The 23972-nt window shown below is 33.4% G+C and overlaps 1 protein-coding gene across 1 annotated transcript in view; it reads right to left on the reverse strand.

Moving 5' to 3' along the window:
* Positions 1-23972, reverse strand: part of Adss2 (adenylosuccinate synthase 2) — a 37381-nt gene that overhangs the window by 8210 nt on the left and 5199 nt on the right. The window contains exons 2-11 of the mRNA XM_027928572.3: positions 19176-19278; positions 18117-18185; positions 16061-16111; positions 10892-10958; positions 10562-10669; positions 9496-9577; positions 7533-7659; positions 6249-6403; positions 5622-5746; positions 4293-4390 (exon numbers count right to left, since the gene is read on the reverse strand). Coding sequence (XP_027784373.1) covers positions 4293-4390; positions 5622-5746; positions 6249-6403; positions 7533-7659; positions 9496-9577; positions 10562-10669; positions 10892-10958; positions 16061-16111; positions 18117-18185; positions 19176-19278 — 985 coding nt within the window. The remainder of the gene's footprint in view (positions 1-4292; positions 4391-5621; positions 5747-6248; positions 6404-7532; positions 7660-9495; positions 9578-10561; positions 10670-10891; positions 10959-16060; positions 16112-18116; positions 18186-19175; positions 19279-23972) is intronic.

A 23972-nucleotide genomic window follows, 5' to 3' on the forward strand; every position in this document is an offset into this window, starting at 1 on the left:
TTTGCCTCCTCGTCAATCCATAATAGCCAGGGCCAACTCCCAACAGAACTGGGCCAAGAAAATACTTGGGAGGAAAGGGGACTATACTCTAAAAGTTCTGCAGTTTTAAGCCAACATTTACCAATAGGAACTAAGAGAGTATTTTATGGAACTACATTCTAAGGATGAGTATGCCAGATCAAGGGAAGAAGCAAGTAGAACATAAAGTTGAATTAAGAGATTACAATGGTATGACGTACTCTTACATGATGCATGACACAAAAATGATGAAAACATACTACTGGGAATATCCTGGGAAGTTTAGATAAAGTGATGAACTAGACCAAGTAGATATGTCAGGATTGTTGTAGTAGATGGTAGAAGAATGAATAAGAGACTCTGTGAGGCTTCAATTTCTAGCTATGATTGAAATATACAGTTCCAGACTAGCTCTCAAAATATATGACAACTCCTAGTGGAACAATAAGCAGAAACTATAGTGCCTGGGATAAAGGAAACTCACAAGCAAGTCCTGAAATCACTCAATTCTTTGCCTTGGGACAATTTCCTAACCACTGTTTAGAATATTGGAGTCACCAGAAAATGGAAGCTCCACTGACCTGAGGAGGTAGATATCAGATTTCAGGAAAGCAGAAGCAACTGGAATCAGCAGGGTGAGGCATCAAAGAGGGAGCTACAGAGGAAGGGACCCCCTCAAAGTCCACGAGAGAGAATCCCTTAACAGTGTGACCACTGTTGACAGTAGCAACTATAAAGTTTAGGGCAAGTCAAAGATTCTATAGATCAAGTAATACCAGTAGAGAGGAAGGAACAGGGTACAATGGAGCTCCAGTACTGCTGGATTTTGACAAAAATTCATTATTATATCTTATGAATTTCCTGACATCTGGCTGAGACACCAGAAAGGCTGTTCTTAAGAATAAAAACCATACCCTTGAGTAAAACCCACTATAAACACCCCACACTTAAGCCTAAAACCAACCAAGCTCTGCCAAGATCCACAGTGGAGACAGAATTTGAAGAATGACTCATGCCAGGTGAGAGAGATTTGGGGAACATCCTGGATTTCTTATCCTGGACTAATAAAGCATAAAACCAGGCTATACAAGTTCAAGATGATCAGTCATCAATTCAATTGTCCCCTAAAACAAGAATCTATACTATTTAGAGGAATGTGACAATCTAAATCTCTGATCTACAATTAAGGAAAAGAAGTCAAGGGAAAAAAAACTCAAAACAGTCCAGATGTTAGACCAACAGGAAAAAAAAAATAGCTAATATAAATTATAACAATTCAGTTATTATATATGAACAGATGAGAAAAGTAAAGAAGAGAATGTATAGAACACCAAACAGAAATTATAAAAATGAAAACTCATTGGATGGGTTTAAAAGCATATTACAGAAGGGAAGAAGAAAAAGTGAACTTGAAGACAGATCAGTATAAGCTATCTAATCTGAAGAACAAAGAGAAATAAGAACAATGAACCCCAAGGGTTTGGGGATGTTATGTCTAATATACACATACCTCAAGTCCCAAAAGGAACTTGAGACCAGAAACCCCACCAGAGGACAAAATAATACGAAAGTGTCTAGAAGGAATCTTTTTTTACAGTGTAAGAATTGCTCTGGTGAAAAGAACGACAATATTATTACAAAGCTCAGTGATGACTGTCCTCTAATCCCTAGGGCTGATGGAAGGGGAGGCTATTATATGACTGAGACATCTGACAGCAATAGCATGACAGGATCCTCCAAAATTAAAAGTTAGTAGTACCCACCCTTCAGAAAAAAAGTGGGCTTAATTATCTTTATGAATAGCATTCAGAGATAGGAGTTAGAAGACAGACTGGTAGTCAAAAAGGGTCATAGTCTATAAATGACACTTTAATTTCAAAATGAAGTCAAGAATGGATTATTGAGGAACTGAAGGCAGTGCTCTAATAAACAAACAAACAAAAAAAAACAGCTTGACTAAACTGAACATGAACCAGTTTTCACATCTGGCTATCAATGTCTGAAAGGCTAAGTTTCCAGAAGGCCTGCCTGACTCTGAAAAACAGGTAAGTATACCTAGTAATGATAACCCACCATTCATTGAGGAAAGGGGAACACTCAGTCATTTTGATGACTATTAAACACAAGGTTCAAGTTGACACTGACCCCTATCATATGCCTTCATGGGGTGGGATTATAAATGGAATCTTGGCCCAAGTCCAGCTCATCACAAGTTCACTGGGTCCACAGATTCACCCACTGATCATTTCTCTAGTCACCAAATATAAAATTGGAACAAACATTTGGTAGGTGCCAGTACCCCAATAGATTTCTTAGTCTATTATAATGGAAAAAAAACAAAGTCTTCAAAAAATGCACTACACCATGTAAGCCACATAGACCAGTAGATGTGTTAGCTGTCAGTGATGACTATAAATCTAGAATTAATAGCAGAGGAGGAAAATATTCAATAGCAACTGCTCACCATACATTTTCTCAAGCCTTAACTGATTTATTTGTCCATTTACTGTGAGTGAAGTCCTAGGGAACACTAAGAGATGCCAAGTACCATTCAGGTGCCAAACATTCTTACCACATTGTGTAACAACAGCCCTATCTCCTCTTGATAATTAATTACCCCTTCTAGTGACTCCTTTCTTTACTTGATTTTTGGAATATGAAATCCAGTCAGATAAAGATTAAAGCTTATTGATACTGACTTTTACTTTCCTACTGTGATGGCCCAGTAGGGGATAATTTATACTACTAATCTTTCTCTTGTACATTTCCTTAGGAAAGACACCTAACAAAAACCTACAGAAACTCTTCCCAAATAGTGGTGAACTTACCTTGCAGTGTTAAGTAAATCCAATCAGCACAAGAGTGAACTGTATTGTGGTGTGGTGTACAGAATATTTCGTTTCAGACAGATAATGCCCTGCTGCTAGAAGGGAGTACTGTATGCCAATGATTTATAGCCCAGTCCCTCACCCAGGGACTGCCCTTAGACAAAGAGAGCTACTTCACCCATTGAACAGCCCTCAATGACTGGCTGCTAAGAGGTACAAAGTTCTTTCAAGTACAACTTGAAGGGCCCCCCTGGCTCTACAGCTCCTCTTAAGATCAGCCACACTACATTTAACTACTCTTTTTGTCCCCTTCACAGATGATACTGCTGAAATATTCTCCAATACACTTCTTGAATGCAAATTTGACCAAGAACCTGAGTGTTCTGGAGGAATCTGACCCAATTCAGCTAACTCAGTTTTAAAAAGAACTTGTAAAATTGACAAGCTTCATCTGTTTTGTCAGTTTTTAATATTTTAATTAGAAGAGTTTGCTGCTCTGTTAGATCTTACCACATCATTATATTTGTATTCTCCATGGTGCTCGAGTTTAATAACCCTTGAAATAACTGTGTAAGTAGAAATAACAACCAGGACCTAACATTTATTGGAACAACTAGTTTTCCAAATGAACTGTATTCTACAATGTTAACAGATACTGTTTTTCCCATAAGCAAACTGAAAAAATAATACATTTATTTTCTAACTTACAGCTCTCCTGACTTCCCAAAGAACCAAGTCATAAAACCTTCCAACCTACCAAGTCTCATATAGCCAATCAATATTCCTTCATTAGGCATGACTATTCTATTTCTCGAAGCTCTAAAACATTTTTCAACTGTATAAATCCCGTGACTAAAGATATACCTCAAAAAATACACTGCCTCAAGTAGGAAGTCACCCTGTAACCATTCACTTTAAACACAGAACAGAATATCACTCATAGGGTTCAGGGTGAGTTAATGCAGTGAAAGCCAGCTTACCACAACAAGCAGGGAACTTTTCTCTTACCCCACTATTCCCAAAGAAGAGAGGAATACCCTCCATGGAAATTTACATATTTACTTACTTACTTTCTTTTTTTTAAGAAATAGGATCTTACTATGTTGCCAGGCTGGTCTCAACTCCTGGGCTCCAAGCAGCTGGAACTATGGGCATGCACCACCATGCTCAGTTTATATTGTGGAAGTTACTTTCAAAACAGGAAGGAAGAGCATGGTCCAGAAATGTCCTCTTTCTCTCTTTATTTTGAGCACATGCTTATTGTGACTAGCACCCAAATGAAGAGCAGTTATAAATCACATGCCAATAGTAAATATATTGGCACTATTCATAAAGGTCATATCAAGCCTATGGCTATACACCATGAATTACACAGAACAGCTTTAAAAAATTGCTCTATTACATTCACTTTATGATGTTCTTTAGACAGCCTAAAAAAAAGAGTACCTGGGAAATGAGGTATGATTTCACCATCTAGTTTGTAAGCAACTCCAACTTTGATTTCCATAAACATGTCCAAAATATCCAACTTCGTAAGGGCCAACCTAATTTCAGAAGAAAACACAATATTAAAATAGCAAACTCTTAAAGTCCCTAACGTCTAATTTGGTTGATGCAGGAGTAAAGGAAAATTCATGCAAAGCTCAAAGTTCCAAAGCATTTCTGAAAACTTGTTAGGATTATATTTTAAAGCGTGCCACACATAAAACAACTAGAAAATGACATACTGATGCATATTTTTTATATAGGCAACTAAGTTACTTTCTAGAAATTACAACAGATTTTTACTGTGACTCCACACATCCTTACTCAGCTTTCTTATGACCAATCAACAACACATTTGTGGGAGGGCTGCCTAAAGTTAAGAATGCATTCTGTGGCCATGGAACACATGGATGATCATAAAATATAAGTACTTTTACACACATGCCATTATCCCTCACTTTTTCACTCTGGTTACCATCACCTCCACCCTTCTGGTCAGAAAATGTCAAAGAGTGAGAAAACCACATCAAGGACTTCTTCATGATACATCAAAAATTCCCAGTAAACTGACTGGAAAACAGGTTTTTAAAGGAAAATCTGTGGAAATTAGATAGAACACTGCATTTGGGATTCTTATCCACAAGCTTTTTTTAATCTTATTCTGGGTTTTTTTTGGGGGGGGGGGGGGCCTAGAAATTCAGCCTAATTAATGTGGATATGAACACATTTATTTACATATTTATGTATATATGTTAATAACTTTTACTAAGCATTTTCAATGAGCCAGTGCACTATACATTCTCACTACATTTCTTACCTCATTTTCAAAATACCCCATGACACAGGTAAAGTATACCTCCATTTTAAAGATGATAACAACTATAGTACAGACAGATTAACTCACCAAGTCACACAAGCATGATACCTGGATCTGAGATTTGAATCCAGGAAGTCAGACATTTGTATAAGCACATTGTGCTTATTCTACGTACCTATCATCCATCCTTCCACCTACTTATGTCTTCCTCTCTATACAAAGATGTGAGACCATCATGATTCTTTTCTATCAACCTTAGATATCTACCAAGTTAGCTTGGGGTCCCTGTCTTTATATATCCTTCCACTATTTCTTGGTCCACTTCTACCTGGAACTATCATTTCAGTTTGGAGAATAAAGAGTGAAATTTTTCTATTAAGATACCACCCCAAATTTATGCTCCACAAAATTAAACCTGTGGTCATGAACTGTCCTATTATTTCCTGAAACAAATGTTTCTGAAGACAACTCACGCAGTAAATCCATTGATCATATGAGCATATTTGAGTAAAACAAGGTCCAACCAGCCACATCTTCTTTTCCTTCCTGTAGTCACACCAAACTCCCTACCCCTTGTTTGTAATAATTCTCCAATTTCCTAGAAAATGGAAATTAAAACCTATGAATTAGGATATTAATATTATAAATGAATTGTATTAGTTTATATAACAAGATAAAGTCTCTTTGTGATAAACACCTTACAGAAAATACTTAAGCTAAAAATAGTAGGTTTTACCTGAGGTAGGCTCTAGTTGGAATAGATTCACTTTTTGTTTTTTAGTATTTTTTAAGCCAATATTTCTTATGATGTTATATAGATAAAAATGAAAATTGGTAAGATTTTCAAAAAAGAAAACTAAATGCTATTAAAAATGAGTCATTAGTTTTTATTAAAATACACAAATCCAGCAGAACATTCCAAGAACCACTGAATTTGATGTTTTCATGAAAACTGTAAGGCAAACATATCTAATAATCCTTGTAAATGAACCGCAAGGCACAGGAGATAAGAACTTATTAAGAAAAACAATAACAAAAACCAAAGCATGACTTTTTCTTCCCATATTTTTTGAACTGAATTTACTGGGAAATAGGCTTACATTGTCTTGCTCTGTAGGAAAGGCACCAATACCAACTCTCGTGGTATAAGCTTTCACAACTCCATACACTTCACCAACATTTTGAGGTGGCATACCCAAACCTGTACAAACACCTCCAACAGTACAGTTTGAAGAAGTTACAAAAGGGTAAGTCCCTAAAAAAAGAAACAAACATCAAGATACACAAATGTATATATACAATTTAAAACAGAATTATTATTAAAAGTCTTCATTTTCATATATTCTATTTAACCAACAGACTTGATCATAATGATGCTGACCTCTCTCAAACCTTAATGTTTCATTTTTGACTCTTTGTAATGAGATAAAATTGTAGGTGGTTAGAGCTTTAACTAAAGTGCTTATACTGGAGAGGATTCATGAGTGAGTGCATGCAGTTGCTGAATCAACTCTGTATGATAGGTATTCACTTAATATATTGCAAAAGAATTTAATACAAAAACCCATCTACATATTTGAAGAGTCTCCTGTTATTTTAAAACAAATGACTCCCTGACATGAATATTTAAGATGCAGCAGCAACCTGGAGTGGTAGCAACATACTAAGAATTGTGTGGTATTCAACATTTCCCAAGCTTTTAATCTTTATTCAAGGAATAATCCCTGAACTACAAGATAAAATTTAAGAATGGTGAACTTTTCTCTCCCTTCAAACTTAACTCTTTGCCAATTAGACACCAGTTTCTTTCTTGATTGACTAGCCATATGATAGTATCAAAATCATGTACCTACTATATCAAAATACTTTCTTTGGTTTTCTTAAAGTCAATGAAATATCAGTTAAAGCTGAGAACAATAATAATCATGAGAGATTATGTTTAGGTGCAACTACCAACAAACTAATGGGGCAGTAGATTGAAAATATTAAATAGTAACCTTTGAGGATGGAGGAAATACTCTGAATCCATCTAGAAAGTCTCATGCACAGGAAGTGAGTCAGTGTAAGCAGGCTTTCACAGATCTTAGAATGCACAAATGTATACTTATTTTAAAAAAGGATGAAATTCATAACTTATGGAACCCAAATCTATTGAATCCAAATGATTTCCTTTTTTTCTAAATCAGTATAAAACTTAACATTATGTGTTGTGTTTTCAACAATATTTCTTTAAAAAATTTTGGCATAAGTTGACAAACTTTCATAATTCCTGAATACCACAAGCTAACAGTATCACTTTGAAACTCCTTAATGTTAATATTAATTATTTATATCTTAAGCACGTTAGGCTTAGTCAAGCTGCCTATGAATTATATCTCACTTACCAAAATCAATATCTAACAATGCTGCATTTGCACCTTCTACCAAGATTTTCTTTGGTGGTCCATGTAGGGCCTCATATAGGAAATAAACTCCATCTCTCACCATTGGTTTAATCCTTTCCATATAACCCTATGTACAAAGACAAAAACCAATTTCCATGTATACTAATACACTTACAATTAACCAGTATAAGTATAAATTACTTGACTGTATGATAATGAAAACTGACAAATGAAAAGAGAAAGAGGCTGGTGACAGTGCTCATCTTATTGCAAAATTTGGATTAGCTTTGGTCTCTCATGTTGATTCACTAGGACCAGAAAAGAGACACTAGATCAAGAACAATTATATAGGACTGACATATGTTTCAGTGGCAGAGTGCTTGCTGTTTGCTTAGCACAGGTTCTATCTCTAGCACCACCACCAAAAACAAAACAAAACAAAACAAAAAACCAACATTCTACATTAACCTTATTGTAAATAATGAAAATCTTCCAAGTAACAAAGAATTTGTGCTTCATAAACCAGCTTTCAGGAAAAATTTTGAACTGATCTTTTAAATTTTATAAGATACTTTAAGAGCTGCATTTATAATCCATGTAACCAGGAATTTTGAAATATGCTTCAGAGTAATTATCAAAATGTGGTGAGGGCCACAAGTTATATTGCCAAGCATGCAAATATCAATAGCTGATTGCTATTATTCTTTTTCATTGTATTCTATTACCGTAAAATATCTACACAATATTAATATCAAATATTATTTTATGTATAAGCATTACAAAGAATCTTCAAAACATTCAAAATTTTAGAAATACTATTTAAATTCAGAATTCAAGTAAAAATGTAATATAAACAAGAACTTCCCCTAAGTTCTATAGTGTAAATGCACTAAAACCTAGTTTCAACTATGGAAACATCTGAGTATGTTAAACCCACTGATAAATGTATGGCCTCTCCTTGGCTCTAGTCTAATTCCTTATTTATTTCTGTTTTTAGTTCTTTTTGTATGGCTAAAATGACCATTCTATTTATCAAGCCCCTTGTTCCTTATAGACCTGGTTTAATATAACTTTGCCTATAAAAATTTTCTTACCCAATTTTATTTATTATTCTTCATCTACTTTACATTCACACAGAACATTTGTAAAATGGAAATGAAAGGTCATACCCATACTATAGTGCATAAATATTTCCAAGCTGTTAAAGAAAATGGAGTTCTTTTAAAATTTGGGTTTTTTTTTTCTTGGAAACCAATGAGTGGACAGATCAATGTCTATGACTATTCTGGAATAGCATACTGTTTGTAGATTCCTGTTCAGTTCTAGAAGTGAGGTTGATACTTTAGAGAAAGTAAAAATCAGAAACACAGGAAACATGTGAAATTTATCAATGAATATGAGGAACAGAAAGACGGAAAGGTAGAATCCTATACTGATGATCAACAAGGCATCACTGACACCTAACATTTATCCAATGTGGGCCTCATCTTTGGCCAATTACCTTATTTGTCTCTTAGGAATACAGAGTGCTAAAGAAATTGATCCTGTGAGCTATCAAGCCTAAAATGGGTTGGTTAACTTTGAAAATTATCATCCCACACTTGACACTTTGCTGAACTATACTCCAACTGCTATGAGTGGTTTTTATATAATGAAAATCTAGGCTTCCTTCTGCTCAAAATTATCAGAGAACTTTCCATTATCTCCAGGATCAAAGTTAAATTTCTTACCATGCATATAAGATCTAGATCTATGATCTATCTGGTCCCTAACTTAAGTTTACCTTCCTACATTACTCTTGTTCCCCTCCCAATATTTTGTGTAAGCCAAACAGGCTGTCTCTAAGACAAACTGGTAAATATCCTTTATCAGTTCTTACACAAAACTGTAATGAATGCAAGACCTAGAGGCTAATTTGGCAAACAAGCATTAAAAGGACATTAAAGAGGTCAGAAAATATTACCTTGAGTTTTTGTAATTCACCTTCAATGTCTATTTCCAAAGTAGGATATATAGATTTGTACTGGTTAGCTAGAACCTTGAACCTGAGAAATACAGGTTAAATCAATCTATTAGCTCTTATAAAAATGTTTCAAATAATATCATTCAATTTAAATGATTTCTGTAGATTATAAGTGGTCTTATCAGCACATTAATCCTAACACTGATATGTGTATAAGAAGGGAAAAGAATAGTGGGACTGAAATCTGTAAACACAAAAGACTTAAATCTGTATTATACTGAATAAAAAACAGAAGGAAATGGTTTACATGATGTTTGTAAAAGAGGCAGACATTAGCAATTTGTCTCTTAAGAGCCTTCTTAGGTATCTTCCCTGTACAAACAAATATAAACTTAATAGAAAAAGGATGTAGCACATTATTATAGCCTTAATGCCACATATTAAACACAACCTATCACTGAGTTACTGTATAGCTGTTTGGTGATTATCAGGTTTCCCATGAAGATTTTTCTATACAGAGTATGTGTCAATGTGGCATTTCTATTTTTCAAGGTGCGCTTGGTACATAATAATTTACCAGGACCTGAGAGGCTAATTATTTCTGGGTGGGAGGTCATATGGAATTTTTGATGTGAAAAACCAAAGATCAAGACTGTAGATCATGGTGATTTACATCAAAGTACTGCTACACCCACTAAAAACATTGTTTCTCAGCAAACCATCCCATTATCCAATCCTTAAATAGAATTCTTATGTTGTCTTCTTGAGATACTACTGATGTCATTAGCATGTTCTTTTTCATGAAATAAATCTGAAATTAACGACCAATTAGCATGCAAAACAAATAATGCCCGTACTTCATATAATAGTCATAATAAAGCCAACCATCATTATTTAACTAGAACACCGATTATACCATTTGGCAACCAAGATTGCAGTCTACATGATTTCAAAAATGAGATAATGGAAAGCTCTCTGATAATTTTGAGCAGAAGGAAGCCTAGATTTTCATTATATAAAAACCACTCATTATATAAAAACCACTTGTGAAACACAAGTTAGTTACCTCTCAGAGAAGCCTTCAAAGTCAGAAACAAGATCGCACATCCGAAGTCCACTCCGAGCAGCTTTGGAAGAATAAACTGGGCCAATGCCCTTTTTCGTGGTACCCAAACTTAAAAACAAATTAAAACAAGCTTTGAGTTAGATAAGAAAGATACATAGGTCTTATGGCCAAATCATCACAAGGAATGAAATTACATATGAGTATTTATTTATGTTATTTCCTGTGAGTTTATTTTTATAATTCTATTGAAAGGGCATTCCAATATTTTTTGAAAGTTCTGTCCTAGAATTTAAACATAAAGGTGCTCGAACAGTACAAAAAATATCATACTTTTTTCCTGCTTGTTCTTGTCTCTGTTGTTCCTGGATACCATCAGCTGCTTGATGAAAATCAAATACTGAAGAGAAATAAAACAAAACCATGGCTGTTATTGAAACAAAAATAATATACAAAAATAAAACATACTGCATTTCAAATTACTGAAGTTATAATAGGTCTCATTTCATAATGCCTATATAAATTGTAAAAAGTGATAATGGTAGGGGTAAAAATTATAATGCCAACTGGCACATTAATATGAAAATATGCCTCTGATTGATTGCAGTCTACCTGATTTCAAAAATGAGTCATTAAGAAGCTAATTTTGGAACATCCTACCCTATAATTCTATAAACTCAGTTTACAAAGATATCCTTTTTTCTTCAAGTTCTAGACTCCAGAAATCTAGGAATCATTCAATTCCTCCTTCTTCCTCACTAGTGCCAAGCTTCCATCACCTTTCACTAAAAGTAGACTAACGTGTATATCTATTCTCACTCTTGGATATCTCTAACCCAAATTCTTTAATCTGCCAAAACCATTTTTCCAAGACATAAAAATAACATCAACACTCCCTTGCCCTTAAAAAACTCAATGGCTTTGACGCTCTGCCACTTTCTTTGCCTTCTGGTCACAATGGCATACTTTGCAGTCTTAGACTAAAAGGTATATGCTTCTCCTGCAAAGAATTCACCTCTTCCTACATCTACACTAATTTGTTTCCCCTACCAATCGTCTTCAGTATTTGGACAATGTTAGTTTAGCTTGCTGGTTAATTTCCTGTCCCAAAAAGTTTTCAAATATTTACTGACTGAATGAATAGCTGGTTTATAGATGAGGCAGGCCCAGAATTTGTCTATAAACTTCTAACCAAAGTTTCTTGGGTTATGTTTTATTTTTAAATATGGGAATATAATCTACAGACCACAAAACTCACCCATTTTTAAGCATACAATTCAGTGAATTTTAGTATAAATAACTATGGTTTCTTTTCACCAATGATACTATCATTTCCAAATAAGTAGAAATGAGTGTAGGTTTTTTAACAGAATGACTGATAGAAGTTTCTTAAAATTAGTGGCATTTGAAAAAACAACAACAAAAACTATTTAAAAGTTTTAGAAGACTAACATTGTAATTAGAAATAGTGAAACTCAAAAAGCTTGATAAAACCTAGCCTAAAACCACCTTCTGACTAACCATGTAAATTAATCATCCCTAATTTCTTCCGTTTAAGGTAACTGTCAAGGCAGTATTCTCCCCTACTTGACAAGGTTTATAACCACCCTTTTGACCTCATAACAGGTTTCTCTGGTGGGGGAGTTCTGACATTTCGTACAGTAGTAAGTTACATTAAAGATGCTAAATTTATATTGTGTGATTTTAAATTATCCAGTAAATCAAGATTACTCTCAGTGCCACAGAAGTAATAACAACATCCTTAAAATCACACTAGTATACTATGTACCAGAAGACATCTATAAATATATTCAGAGCACCATTTGCCCAATATTGGAAACAAATTTTCATCATGGTACTGTGGATTAATTGTGGTATAGCCATATAATGGGATACTATAACAGCAATGAAAAACTTCTTCTTTGTGTAACAATAAAGATAAATCTCACAAAATGTTTGTGGAAGCCAAGGGATTACATACTATAGACAAAACCAATCTATGAGAACATTAACCAAAACAGCTAATATACTAGAACATAAACATTTCTCAACAAATTTTAAAAGACTGGAATCATACAGAGTATATCTTTTGTCCACAACAAGTATATTAGAAATAAATAATAGAAATCAGGAAAATCTTCAATATTTAGTAACATAAATATGGTCAATAACTTATGGGTCAAAAAATGAAATGAATGAAAATGAATATGCAGAATGTCCAAATTTGTGGAACATAGCTAAAGTAATGTTAGAGGGTCATATACAATTTTAAAAGCTTGTATTAGAAAAGAAACATCTAAAATCAATGATCTAAGCTTCTAAAGAGACTAGGAAAAGAGCAAATTAAAATCAAAGAAAAAATGGAGAGAATTAAAACTAATGAAATAGAAAACAGAAAAATCAACAAAACCAAATGTTTATTTTTAAAAAATCAAAAGTGATAAAATGGAAAAAGCTCTAGTTAGACTAACAAGATAAAGATGGAGAAAATACAAATGACTAATGCCAGAAAGAGGCATATTACTAAGAGTCTACAAAAGTTCAAAGGCTAACTTTTGGGGAAAAAAAATGGAAGGCACTAAAAGAAAACTCCAGACAAATGGAAAGAAAGAAAAGAAAAAAGTACATTTTGACAAAGTGGGGTAAGGTATCTGAGTTAGTTGCTGAGCATCAAAATGAATAAAACATAAAAATTCTTTCCCGCATGGTCACAACCAGGGAATAATGCCCAGAAGATAAATGACTTGTCAGGGGACATACAATTAATATTTGGATCCAAATGCCCAAAATTACTAAGTTCATAGTTCCCTCTCTTATACTATGCTTCATATTATCTAACACACTTTATACAAGCTTAATCTCATGACATTATGGGAACTTTTTTTAAAAAAGTCTTGGAAATCATTTAGAGTTTAGGGAACTGTCCTTTCAGTCACATGAGAGGGAAGAATCACTGAAGCAAAGATTAATGTGGTTTCATAGCAATGATTCTCAGCCAATTTTCCAGTTAGCTATTTGACCTTTTTTAAATGATAGTATTTATTCCTCTTCACCATTATAGAATCGATCATATTAACATATGTAGATTTTATTATACAGAACTATATAAATAATTGTATTATGCTTATTTCATACAGCCTGTTTAATAATATGCATTTTAATGCATTCTATGTACTATTATCCATATTACTACCAACAACTAAATTTTAGTTAGCTCGTCTTCTCTAGGACCACTTCTCCACTAGAAATTATTCCATTTAAGAACAAAAATAAATGGAAAAGAAAAAATCATTATTAAGGAAACATAATAAAATTATGATCAGAAATTAAAAAATAGTGATTCACATTGGTAGTGGTCTATTCTTGTCACTCTGAGCATTTTGACCCTTTTGCATATCTACTGTCTTTTCTTTTTGGTAGTCTAAAGCAGTTAAGTGACTTGATTAGCCACTGTGCTATACCTAAGCAAACTGTCAGTGATGGACCCAAAGCATTTACATGAAGAAGGAAAATGGAGAAACTGGGCAGAAACACAGTTTCATCTCTTAACACTTTGCTCTTTCCAACTGAATAATTGTATCAGAGCATTCATATTTAATACAGCCAAACTATATCATATGTACACTGAGATTAAACGTTACTCAAAGGGCAGTTATTAGTTATTACCTATTTTAAAATCCTAAATTGTGGTATACTGATTTAGATAAAAAATTTTCATAGCAGATCACAGAGAACCACTGGAAAGTTTTGAAGATAAGTAGTCGTTTTCATCATCTAACATAATGGCTTATTTTATAAATAATGTAGGGGCAATGGATAACAAAATGGCTACATATAAAAATCATGAAGGTGGAAGTTAAAGATGACTTGTGCTAACATAATCAAATAAGTTTAATGAGTAGTTGAGTATAAAAAGCCAAAAATATCACAAAAGTACTTCATAAAAAATTTTTTTTCCTTATGTATCTGAGACAGTAAGAAAAAAAATTATTTTTTTGTATATCAGAATACATAAAAGTTTAAAATAAAAGTTCTAACATAAGCCAATAAATAAAATATATTGTTAAAAATCAGATTCTGAAAATGGACACCACAAATGACAGATCTACAACCTCCTTCCTCTGAGAAGCAAGCAAAATAATACCTTTGTCTTTATCCAAATTACATGTTATTATGGTCTATAAAGCTTGTTCTTTCTTTGTTATCTTGGTTATACACCTAAGTTATCAATTACTCTGGAAATACTAAAGGTTTCCTTTAAATCCAAGTATTACTGATGATTAATATTTTCATAGTTTAAACATAGTCAGTTGAGATAACTACTACTCACAAGCATACTTTCATTTTTAGAAAATACCAGTTTTCCTACAGTTCATCTAGTTACACTAACAGCTCTCAAAATCTTGAGTATAGAACAAGAATAACCATTCTACTCATAGATGACATACAGGATAATTATATTAATGTAAAAATGTTTTGCTATTCTAACACAAAATTGTTCTTTTCAGAGTTTTATATTAAAAATATAAACTATGGCAAACACTGTAATGCAAAATAGAACATTTTTACATAAAACAGTATGTTAATTCAGCACAGTATACTTCAAACAAGCTATTTTATTAGGTTAATAAGATTATGGACAGGATTCAAGTCTGTGGCTGTTATACGAAGATATCATTATTTGACTTTTGCACGTGGCTGAGAAATACTGTAAGAACCTCAATGAAAGCTGCCTTTTAAGTAGAGGTCAATGGTAAAATTTTAGCAGCTACTGCCTCAGGATACATACATATTTAAATACAGTTTGAGTTCAGATCTATCATAGAAGTTTCTCTGTGTTGGTTATTGTCTCTTAACTATGTCACTGCTAATTAACAATTCTATTAATTTAGAAATAAGAGGGAAGAAAACCCCAAATTTATTAGTGGTGCTTAAAATTAATTTTAGACTTGAGTTTGCTGTAATTAATGGAGGAAGACTAGTCTGAATGAAAAGCAGTAATTATTATATTGTAGGCACAGAGTCACTCTAAAGATTCGCCAAGGGGAAGATGTATTTTTACTCAAGTATTAATATGTACAAATAACTATTCTTTGTATTTCAGTATTCCTTAGTTTTTTTGTTATTGTTGTTTTTTACATAATATCTTTATTTTTATGAGGTGCTGAGGACTGAACCCAGGTCTTCATGCATGCTAGGCAAGCACTCTACCACTGAGCCACAACTGCAGCCCCGGCTTAGTTTTTAATAGAATTAAAGATGTCCCATAAAATACTGCTTATGTTATTCATTTGCTTGGCTAAACCTGTCTACATGTTTATTTTAGCCTAGCCCTTGTCAAAAGAAAAAAAAAAAATCAGTAAGATCTGGTATATTTGGGTCAATTACAATCCATCTTTCTTAGGTTAAATAAAACATTAGAGACAAAATTAGGTACTAAATGCTTTCATTTTATAAATCCAGGGGAAAAACAGTTATAAATAAATGTTATGTCCTCCTTACCAATATGAGCTCTGTCAGATATGATAAGCCTCTTTTCCCAGCCTTCTAGACCTAAAAAGGGAGAAAAGATACATTTTATCAAGCATTTTGGGAAACAGTTTTGTTTTGTTTTTTTAATCTTAATTTCTTTATAAACAGAATGTCTAAAACTGTTTTCTTTTGGGTATTTTCTTCTGCATACGAAAATCACGTGTAACAAGTTTTCTCACCTGTCACTCATTCAATATATAAACTCATTTACTCTCTTATCTCTTCAAATGTTTTGCTCTACAAAACTCGAGTTCCAATTCAGTTATATTCACATAAAATACTTCCAGGAACCCCAAAAGCAAATGATAAGAAAATATTTTGATGGACATGGGGGTGGGAGGTAGGTACTTAGCAAGGGAAGAAATAGAGAGGGGAATTAATTTTAGGAATAGCATCCTTACCCAAAAAACATTTAATAAAAGTGTGACTAAACAAAATAATGGAACTTTCTAATTGTTCTAAAGTACTCTCAATTATTTAACTGAATTATAACTAAATATATGCATATTCCCCACTTAATTGTGGATATTTGAGAGCAGGGGTTGTGAGATTTCATGGCAAAGGGCTCTTCATACAATGTTTATATTTAAAAAAGGGGAGGGGACAACACTGTTGAATGACTGGATAAACAAATCCAAACAGATGATTTTCTTTAAAGGCAGTATATTGGTAAGCTATATATGTATCCTAAAGATAAACCACCAAGTTCCAAACATTTTCAAAATTATTATTTGATACTACGAATAAGTTGTATGGATTGAGGGTATAGTTCAGTCATAGAACACTTGTCTAGTACATGAAAGGCCCTGGGTTCAATCCCCAACGCCATAAAAAATTAAATTTAAAAAATAATAAAAATTAGTTGCTTCCTTTGATAATATCCAAGATTTGTTTTGAAAGTTTATTCTGTGTAGATTAAGGATAAGAACCAACTTCTCCGGGCTGGAATTGTGGCTCTGTGGTAGAGCACTTGCCTGGCATGTATGAAGCCCTGGGTTCAATCCTCAGCACCACATATAAATAAATTAATTAATTAAATAAAAGATCCATTTACAACAACAACAACAACAAAAAAAAGAACCTTCTTCTCAGTAAGTAATGTGCTAAAAGGTAAACCTCTTTTACAGTTGTTTTTGACATGTAAATATGCATTCTAAAGCTAGTTTAGGGAATGTCTTAAGAAAAATGTTACAAAGAAGCCCAGGAAAGGATTCAGCATGGTGAAATAGGCCAGAAGGAAAAAAGAGAGTAGGAAAAAATTTTAAAAGGACAAAAAGAAGGGCAGAGACCAGCATCGGAAACCCGAGTTGACCAATTTAGAAAGCCCAGACTAGGACAGTTTTTGTGAAAAGGCAGGAAAAAACAAAAGATGGAAGCAAGACAGGGTTCTGTAAGGTTCAATCCAGTTTTTAAGAACACTTGAGAAGGACTGCTGCTTTTAAACCTGAATAATAAATTTCAACAACAATAATCAAAGTATTTTAAGTTTGAGGTCATCTAAAGGGAAACTCTACTAATGATTTTCCTTAATCATGCATTATTATTAAATTCCCTTCATACCTCAAGGAGTTTGCTAAGTTGATCAGTAAAGGGTAAAAATTCAAGGGTATTTCTTTAAAGGCAATGGGAATGGGTATAGTGCACAAAAGAAGCATTCCCTTCGTTTGAAGGGAAACAATCCCCTTTCATCTTGGGGTTGCAGCAACCAGGAAGAGCTCCATAACTAGGAAACAAGAATGACAGTAACTCATGAACTTACTAGAACTGTGCCATGAACACACAGTGATTCTAGATATCTTAAGATAAAGTTTGCAGGTGAGCAATGTGTCAACAAATCAGGACCTACACAAGGGCATTATGTTTGGTCCTTTTGTTTGTTTAAAATACTAATTATAATTTAGTAACTGACACCAAAAAAAATTGTTACTATAATTTTAAGACAGAAATGTTAAGTTTGTCTGGCATGAGATCCTAATAAACCTGTACAAAAAATAACAGGTTATCAGTCATACTCATTCTTTCCTACCTTTTCCTTTTTGAACATTTTTCTCTGCTTCTTCAAACAATCCAGGTAGATGAATCACCACACCATTTCCTAGAGGAAAACAAATAATCCTGGACCTTAAACATCTGTAATTATAGTGTATAAAATATTAAAATATAGACAGCTATAATAACCATTTATCTACAATAATAGAAGAATTAAGATACTTTAATTAATAAGGCATTCTAACTTATCAAGGAGTTACCACAGAAATATTAATACATTTTATACAGTCATATAATGTAAACACATATATAACACACACAATTAGAATATAAAAACATATAATTAGAATATAAAAGCACTATAATTACAATCAATGTACGTTAAAAATTTCTTTAAAACAAAGTGAAGGGTCTGGGTTTGTAGCTTCGTGGCAGAGCACTTGCCTACTAGCATGTGTGAGGCACTAGGTTCGATCCTCAGCAGCACTACCACATAAAAACAAATAAAAATTAAACAAAGTGAAATGTGTTATTTTGAATAAAACTAGTTATGTAGTTTTGGTCAGGTAGACTCTAGACCAATGTCTTTCAAATTGGAAAATCACACTCTACTTAAATGGTCATAAAATCAATTTAGTATTGAACAGCCTTTAAAAAATTTTTTAAAGTAGAAAAGAAAATACATTGTATCACTTGTCACAGGGTTCAGAATTAAATTCTACTTATGGTGAGTCACAGTTTAAAGTGTTTAGAAAAGAGACTTGGTGATCCAATTCTTCTATAGAATTAAGAAACTGCCAAGGATCACAGATGCATGCAAAATAACTACTTCAGAAAGTATTCCTGCTAAAAGATCTGAAAGAGTTACAAAGAGCCAAAGCCAGTGTATTCCAGAGGGTACCATGGTCAGTGAACCATATGGTGAGAAATAAAATCAGTTTTGATAATTAAACATGAATTGCGAAGGCTAGGGATATAGCTAAGTTGGTAGAGTGCTTGCCTTGCATGCACAAGGCTTGGTTCAATCCCCAGCACCACACACACAAAAAAAAGAGTAACATTATCAATTCCCATACATTTCAGTTTAAATACTTACCAATGAATGCTGTGACATTTGGATTAATTATCCCACTGGGTAAAAGATGAAAATCATATTCCACAGAATCTACAACAACTGTATGGCCAGCATTATTTCCTCCCTGAAATATAAAAGAAAATTGAGCCTGGTAATAAATATAACAGATAATATGTTTCCTTTCAAAGTGAATTAATGAATTCCTGCTTGAATGTCAATATCACTTAATTAAAGAAGCTCAAATATTTGTCAACCATACTGCCTTCATTAAAGACTTTAAAATAGTTTGCTTTTTTTCTTCCCCACTATAGTACATGTGAGTGATTACCCTAAAAGGATCTAGAAATTGGAGAACACAGGTTTCTGGAAGACAGGGAAGTCTTTGTAAAAAAAAGGGGGGGGGGGTGGAACAAGTGAAAAAGTACACAAAACAATTTGTTCATTAGTCTCTTTGGCATTATGCAGGGTGTGTGGCAATCTAACTAATTATCCATGATATTTTATTTATACAAAAAATATCTCTAAGATAAAAAGGAATAGTCTAGCCAGACCTGGTGGTGCATGCCTATAATCCCAGTGACTAAGGTAGGCACATCATAAGTTTGAGGCTAGCCTCAACAATTTATAGAGACTCCATCTCAACATAAAAAATAAAAAGGGGTAGAGATATACCTCAGTGGTAGAGTGCCCCTGGTTTGATCCCCAGTACCAGGGGGTAAACAAGTTACCCTAACTTGATGTAAATATTCATATAACTCCCACTGTCCTTAAAATATGTTAAGCAAGCAAATTTGTGATCTGAAATTTATATTCTTATATGGACTTAACAACTCGGATATTGGATGTTTCCCAAGTAACTCCCCGAAATATTGTTATCCGAAGATTCTAATGAGTAAATCAGCCTTCTGCATCTAGTTTAGTGACAGACAGATCCCTAGAACTTTAGATAATATAATACATGGAGTCAAGGAATCTTTTATGTTCAGAACCACAGTACAAAGCCATGATGAGATTTCCACTTTATGAAGCTTTTGCCTACATAATCAATAAAAAACAAAATGTCAAATTACAAAATTAGGTCCAAGGAAGACTGAAAATATGAGTGATCAGATAATTTTTCTGTTATAAAGCATGAAAAAATACTTAGAAAGTTTTAAAAGTAAATAGCAAACTAGGACCATGAAAAACAACCTTAACAACACTGCTGTTGTGACACGTAAAAAGAAAAGTAAAAAAGAATGACTAATTTGATTACAAGGCTACTTTCAAAAACATGAGTGTTTACTTTTTATGAAATCATCATAGAAACTGAATTCACAAATACACCAGAAAAACAGGTCCAATTAAAACAATCTTCAGAAAGCAAATGCTTATTTACATTGTTTTTCATTGTTTAAAGTAAACAACTTGCTTGAAGACTAATGTACCTCATATATTTACATCAAAAAAAAAAAAAAAATCCAACACACTTGACAGTTTTTGGCTGTGTAGTCTACAAGATAGCAGGTGGAGAGCTAAACAAAGAAGACAGAGCAGGTTTTTTGTTTTTTGGTTTTTTTTAGTTGTTGATACATCTTTTATTTATTTATATGTGGTTCTCAAATCGAACCCAGTGCCTCACGCATGCCAGGCAAGTGAGCTACCACTGAGCCAAAGCCCCAGCCCAGAGCAGGTATTTTTAAGCAACATCTCTTTCACATGATATCAACAAGGATACAGATGAATGTTTTTTGCTTTAGGAAGTCTTCTCATACACCTGTTACAAGACAACCAGTTAACACAAGTTTTTGGTGTCCCTTTTGAGATACTTTGATTGATATATGTATGTATGTGTGTGTGTGTGTGTTTATATATACATATATATATATATATATAAACACACACACACACACATACATACATATATCAATATATAAAAAGGGTAGTAAACTATATACACCGGAACAGCTTGCTCTTTTTTTTATAAATAATTTTTATAAATAACTTTTATAAATAACTAAGCTAAAGTTATTTTTATAAATAACTTTAGCTTAATTCCTTTAAGTCTGTACAAGTTAATACATAGTTCAGGTTGGAAAAGTTCAGCTATAAAAGACTAAAAATTACACTCTGGTATAAGGCTGGCTCACTCAAATATTAACCAACATTTTTCAATAATCAATACCACATTAAGGATCATTTTATGGTTTAAATATCACTTAAAATATTTAACTGAATATGGTAATATGATTAAGTATGTTCAGAATAACCCTAGATCATTCTATTAACAACTTGGGAGAAAATATAAGTGCTTATTTACAACTGGTACTAGTGCCCTGTGGGGAAGTTGGGGCATGAAAAATTAATCTTGAAATACATACTATGTATAGAAAGGGTATTGAGATGAAGTAGTAGGAGCAACTCATAAGGAGTTTCTTGATGAGGTAATCTATGTAGTAATAAATTTCAGTACATTGTCATAATTGCAAAATTGACCTTGGGTGCTCAGGCCAATTGACCTCAAAGATTGGCTATGTTGGTCCAAGGAGAGGTCACATCCATGAGCAGATAACAAAACAAAGAGGTTCCAAACATGAACACCATTGCTGACCACCACCTTAAGCTCCCAACCACAAATTACGATGGCAGAAGGAGCTGCTTCTCACCTGGGCAACTCTATGAAATGTTTGTCAGGATGAGCAACAAGCTTGTTTAATCATGTTTAAGGATTCTTGTAACACTAGGGAGGCCAGATTGTACTTCATAAAAAGATAGAGATAATTTGCTGCTGTCCTGCTTATTTAAGAGTTGTATTCCTCCCCTCTCATTCCAAATTTTCCCTAAACCAAACTTGGTAAGTTATACCAACAAAAGCACTAATCATATATTAACAATTATATGTAAAACAATTATATGTAATTATCTCTTGCTGCTTTGCTAAATTCCTATAACTCTTACAATCCCAGACACTCACAGAGCATTTAACAAATATTTTATTATAGTTACATGTTCTATACTAAAAAAACAATTTTAATTAACTCATCACAATCACAAAACATACCCTAATATGGATATTTTACCAATTCTCTTGTATTACTATTCATGCATTAAGATTAAATGTTCAAGAACCTAGTTTTAATCCCCAGCACAAAAAATAAAATTTAAAAAAAAAGACAACCATGTAAAGATTAAATATTTTTAAGCTTCTCAATGACCAAGAAAAAAAAAATGTATCCCAGGGTACAGCCATGTGAAATAAACTGGAAATTATGAGAAAAATAAAAGCAAAAGGCAGAACTAAAAGTCTATGTTCTCAAAGCTGAAAAGCAGTTTCTGATAAAACTTTTAGCTTTCAAAATTAATACACGGCTAATTTTCATTATTTTAATTAGAGTGAAAATCACAAAAAACAACTTTACTCCAAATATTCTTTCCCCCAGAAAAGCATTAAGGGTCTATGGGTGTATTAGACTACTGAAAAATAATTTCCAAATCTAATAACAACCCAGAACAAATACTTCCTCATATCTATCTTTCTTGATGAAATTAACGCCAGGTCAGCTATAACTGTTGAACAAAGTTTTCCCCTCCTCTTCCCCCTTAATTTGCAAACATTTAATCATCCCCCTTCCCTCAGTGATTGATGCAGACAGAGAAATCTGATCCAACCTGAGCCAAAGAGATCCTCTCCCTGGGGAATTTGATTCTCATTAGCAAAGAAAATGAGGTAAAATATCAGTCACAGAAACATCCCAAAGAGAAAGGCTACCAGTTCTGGCCACCTAAGATCCCAGGAATAGCCTTGGTCTCTAGTCACCCTAAGTCCTGGCTTTGCTGCTAGCACTTCATCACACAAATTTCCATCTTGCTTAAGATAAACTCTTTCCACTGTTTGCAAACAAAAAAACCACGATTCACAAAAATAAACTCATTACAACATAGTATGTGTATACTTGGTTCTCTTGAGCTCACATCTTGTACTAGTGATGACTGGAAATAAATGATTAAGTGCTAATTAACTTTTGTTAACATTTTATGCTGTGAAGGACAATATTTTAAAACATGGTACTGTAGGATCCAGGGATAACTGTACCTAGTTATTGTGTAAACTGTTGTCAGTTTTTCAATGCATGCCCCTTTCTTCCTAATTTGATTTTACATTTAAGTAAGTCAGAAGACAAATATTTTAGAATTTCTTTGTGGCTCCTCAGAAACCACAAGGAGGCCAACAAGCTCAATCTTAGACCAAGAGTTCCAACCAGGAAATGCTGATATGTATATAAGTTTCTAATTACAAAGTTTCATGGATCTAGGAAGGAAATGAAATTAGCATGTAAAGATGTCTCTTTTGATTTTTAATTTCATTTGCTACTAGGCCTTTAGCTTCCCCCAAATCTCTCCCTTCTTCATACCAAGAGTGTTCAGGCTGTGAAAGAGGAGATGAAGGCAATGAACAACTTTTCAGTGTTATAAACTGAAAACAATGGCATCTTTTACAGCAACAGTACAGGCCCAAGTGTCAAGAGCTAATAACAATTTCATGCACAAGGTCCACAGGCATTTCTCAGGCCACTTAGGCCTCTAAAATCCTCTGTATATCTTCCCTTTGTCCTTTTTTCTCTGAATACATGAATAGCATACTGTAATCATAGAGCTCAAAATAAACCTCAATCAAGAAGTCAAAAAGTTACCATTATGGGTTACAGCAGAGAGCAGAAATGCTTAAGACTTCTTATCCCTGAGCTATCTCAGAAGCTAAAAAAGGGTGCTATTTCTTGTCTAGAATCTTCGAGTTTCTTAATAACCTAACATTTTTTGAGCCAATACTTATCACCTATG

Source organism: Marmota flaviventris, chromosome 12 (genome assembly GCF_047511675.1).
Source record: "Marmota flaviventris isolate mMarFla1 chromosome 12, mMarFla1.hap1, whole genome shotgun sequence".
Taxonomy (NCBI): domain Eukaryota; kingdom Metazoa; phylum Chordata; class Mammalia; order Rodentia; family Sciuridae; genus Marmota; species Marmota flaviventris.